This window comes from Brassica oleracea, chromosome C7, assembly GCF_000695525.1.
Source record: "Brassica oleracea var. oleracea cultivar TO1000 chromosome C7, BOL, whole genome shotgun sequence".
In the NCBI taxonomy this organism is placed as follows: Eukaryota; Viridiplantae; Streptophyta; class Magnoliopsida; order Brassicales; family Brassicaceae; genus Brassica; species Brassica oleracea.
Window position 1 is genome coordinate 29,869,919 of NC_027754.1, and position 4,438 is coordinate 29,874,356.

General features: G+C 32.6%; 1 protein-coding gene across 1 annotated transcript; it reads right to left on the reverse strand.

The window, feature by feature from the left end:
* Nucleotides 1-1,817: 1,817 nt before the first annotated feature.
* LOC106304896 (21 kDa protein-like) lies at nucleotides 1,818-2,649 on the reverse strand. Its single transcript, XM_013741286.1, has one exon. It carries the CDS (start codon nucleotides 2,591-2,593, stop codon nucleotides 1,955-1,957), a length of 639 nt encoding a protein of 212 aa, XP_013596740.1. The 5' UTR covers nucleotides 2,594-2,649; the 3' UTR covers nucleotides 1,818-1,954.
* Between the last annotated feature and the right edge of the window lie 1,789 nt (nucleotides 2,650-4,438).

Consider the following 4,438-nt stretch of genomic DNA (forward strand, 5'->3'; position numbering starts at 1 on the left):
ACTAAATATGGATAACGTATTTACACAATCGTAATGACTCAGTCCGGTGCGGTTTATATAGGAAAGTAACTAATAATTTTTCAAAAATATTATGGTAAGTCAATAAATATACAAATAATATTTTTAATTTTTTTGAATGCTTATAATCTCGCGGAACAAATTTCTTGATGTAATCCTTATGCACTTAATCCTACCAATTATAACTATATATATCATACATAACTTTGACACACCGTATCACAATCAACTTGCTACAAAACAAGCATATAAAATTTGAGAGCTATGAATTTCATCTCTGACTTTTTATTCAAAGAAAACCAGGAGAAAGTTTTATCAGTTTTTTTTTGTTTCTTTATAACTTATTTCATGTAGCATTTTATTATCATGTTGCCTATGTTTAATTTTATTGTATATTCATAATTTATATTATGAAAATAATAATTATATTTCTTATGTTTTGTTTTATCTTAAATAAATAATAAATTTATGTAAGTCCTTCTTATTTTTAAGATTTAATTCCATCTGTTTTTACGAACGGAAATAATGGTATCATCGACCACAAAATCCGTTTTTTTGTATTATGCATCCCGTAAGTATTCAACATCTGTAAAAAGAAAGATATACATTTGTATAGTATCACATGGTTTGAACCCTTCTTTTTTTCTTTTACAGTAACGTCGTCATTAAGTGTCGCTTATGGTGCACTTGCTCATGTTTTCAATGATTTATGGAATTCTATAGATGCAGACATAGTATTATGTGTTTTACAGTGTTGGCAAATTAATTGGGGACAAAGTAATCTATTGTATTTATTGTATATACAATCGATTAATAGGAGCTGATATTATATGTATATTTTGCTAATATTCGACATATTTCATAATAAGGCCGACTTAAGAGGGTTACTAACATTGATGGGATTTCCAAAATTGTTTTCGACCCCATTGGTGTTCCAGAAATTGATGCTTTAAGATTGAGGTAATACATGCATTCACATATTTTGTTAAATAAGATTTTTAAATTCTCTAGATAATCTCTTTGCTATTGCTCATAATATGATTGCAAACAAAGACTTCCGAAGGCATTATTGACAGCAGTTATTTTGTCTCTATTTTTAATTTTCTTTTGTTTTTATACATTGTTCCTTTTATATTTTATTAGACTATTACTTATGTTTCATTTAATATTATATTTATAATTTACCCGCATGCAAACAAATATACAATTTAATTTTAATGGCCATCGCATATAAATTTATATTTACATACTAAAATTCCTCGTTATAATCCGTACTTTCTTACATATATTTTTCTTACTATGCCTTTTACTTTTATTATGTCTACATATTAAAAGTTATAATACTTTAATAATTTCCTCGCTCCGCGCAGGACGCGGGTTATCACCTAGTGTTTATATTCCGGTAAGAATTCCACCCTAAGAATTTCCCAATAATCATGCTCTAATGCATGCTAACGCTAGTAAAGACTGATTTAACGTCGTCAATTGGTCTTTGAACTATGATTACGCCGTACCATATTGTGATTTGTTTTTCTTTCTATGGTGACTTATCTTTATTGGTTGTCGCTCTCCCTTGCTAGAGCCTCGAACATAGGCTCGAATTTACACTTGCAGGTGTTCGCATACCTGACTAGCTCAACATGAGGCCTTAGCATCATCATAGTACTGTCCACATATTACTTAAGAGTATCAACCCACATTGGTTAACCTTTATTAATTAGCATATATATCCAACATAGAGACAATACTATGAAGCATAAACCGTTGAACCCACTATATTTTAGAAGTAACAACTCAAATTTTACACACAACAATGACAATTTTAATATTAAAACCGATAATATATTAATTTATCAAAAGAAACCTTAAAAAATATAAGAACAAATTATCCGACGAACCGATAAAATTAAAAATTAAAAATATTCATAATCTAATCTCATGGAGAAGATCCATTCTTGGCTAAACTGTTCGCAAGGGAAAGAGCAATACTAGAAAACATTTTCAGTTTGTTCACCCGATCACAAACAACAGTCTTGACCTTTCCTTCTTCATCTTCATATTCGTCCGTACACGTTTCCTCAAACGTAATCACTGTACTCATATACGTAATCACGTCATCCATCTGATTACTAAACACCTCCGAGGACGGGGGAGCAGCCGGTGACGGAGCCGCCGCGACGCCGCCTCCACGTATAATGTTTCGTAGTATTGGGAGACAATCATTTCTCATTGAGTCTAATGCGTATCTTACGTAAGAAACACAGTTTTTGACTTCGGGTGCGGACCGCGAGAGTCTGGAAAGAAACACAACCGTTGATTTAGCTTTTAAAATCGCAACATCGACTGAGATTTTGGTTAGCCTCGCCGGGTTTTCATGAACGGTGGAGGCGTAGCCCGCGAGAGACTTGAAGCAGAGGTCTGGATATTGAGTGACGTTGCAGCTTGTTCGGACGAACTCTAGATCTTTGGTCGTTGCGTTAAGTCGTGGAGAGGAGTGAACGGCTGAGATTGATCCGGAAATGAAGAGAAAGGTGGTGAAGAGGAGCAACGTCGTCGTAAGATTTTTGCTTACCATTTTCACTGTTTTTTTTTTCGACTTTCTTTTTTTTCTTGTTCCGACAAAGATTTTAGTTGAATGGTTAGCGGCTTATGTAGGCGTTAGTGTTTAGGTTGCGACCAGTAGCGTATCAAGCAATATAATTTTAAGACCATAAAACTAAATTTTTAGATATCTTGTGCTATAAAACATGCCACGTACGTTAGGTTTATATATTTGAACAATATCGTCATATAAAACATAATATTGTAACATTGAATGTAGTTTATTTAGGGTTATCTAAAAAGGAAAATAAATATGTCAAAATTAAAGAAAAACAAGGACTTTACGGAAACGAGCTTAAATAAGTAAAGGTAATAAAATGCAGTTTGCATTAAGCTAAAATTCTTTAGCAATTCATTTTGGTGATCCTGTATAGAACTATTCTGTTGGAAAGTTAGATTTTCTCATTATAATTCAAAGATGTATTCAATCAAGAAATGGAAATACCAAGAAATATCGAATGGTATCCACCAGATTCCATGGAGATTGCCTACCTTTCTTTATTTTGCGATCGTGGGATGGTGTTTTTATCTGCCATGCCAAAGGTATTATTACGTTAGGAAAATGTTCGGTCGCGCAACAGTTAATAAACACCATCCCTCTTCAATTTTTTTCCAAAGTCTGTTCCTCTCTTTTAGGCATCGAATCTTTAACTCGTGTTGTTTACGTCTCGTTGTCGACTACAGATGAAATGGAAGTCTTAACATTTTTGTAGAAGTCAATTTATGTGGAACTAAACAAATTACTGCGGAAATATGATGTGGAGAGGTCAAATATCCAAATTATTTGATGATGAGTCTGTATTTTCAATAGAATGGGGAAATGATTTATCCGAATAAATGGGAATGATTTCTTAACGTCTAATGTTCTGAAGCTACGATATATAATGTTATGATATATCATGCAAAGAGTTTAGAAAATGAATGGGAAATGATTTCATAAGTTCATAAGTCAGGCCCGGTCCGTGGCACAAGCCACAGCGGGAGATTAGGGCACACATATGTGCAAAAAAAATGTCCATTACATATATATTTTTTTTGGTAATTTTCTCTACATATTTTCTGTTTTGGCTTAGGGCCAGTGATCTTTTTAGAAATGTTTGGACCGGCGCTGATAACATTAGACGTTAAGAAATCATTTCCCATGCATTCATTTTGTAGAAAATACAATTAGGGTGTGACTGGTGACCAAGGGAACGAGGAGGAACACTATGTTTCTTAACATTCCTTAAACTTTTTACCATTCATGAGGAATATGTTTTCTTTTTCATTCCTCTTCATTCCTTTATTTATAGAGAATTATAGAACAAATCAATTCCTCGTTAATTTTGATAAGGAACCATCATTCCTCATCATTCCTAAATTTTATTCCTACTCATTCCTTTCCTATCCGTTCCTATTGTTCCCATGATGGTTACCAGTCACACCCTTAGTTTTTTTTTTTAGTTTGTTCATGGGATCTTATAAACAACACTTGAGTGTATACTAGATTGTATAACATATCCAACCCCCAATAAACAGAGTATAACTAATTGCATTTCCCTATCAAAAATATGTATCATATTTTGACTATAGAATCACTAAACTCTTTGCATGATACTTGATATCCCATGATTTTCATGTTTTTTTGGTAAAAATATTAAATTCATTACCAGTTTTAAATTTTTTACAGACAAACATAGATGACAAAGAAGCAGATCAAACATAATACAAACTAGCATAGACTCAGACCTAATATTACATGGCATATCTACAATCAAAACATCAGTACATAAAGGAAACATCATATACCTAACCAGTGGCGGAGCTAGGATAAAATTTT

Coding starts and splice junctions, on each gene's coding strand:
- LOC106304896 (XM_013741286.1), bottom strand. CDS start 2,593: ATGGTAAGCAAAAATCTTACGACGACGTTGCTCCTCTTCACCACCTTT.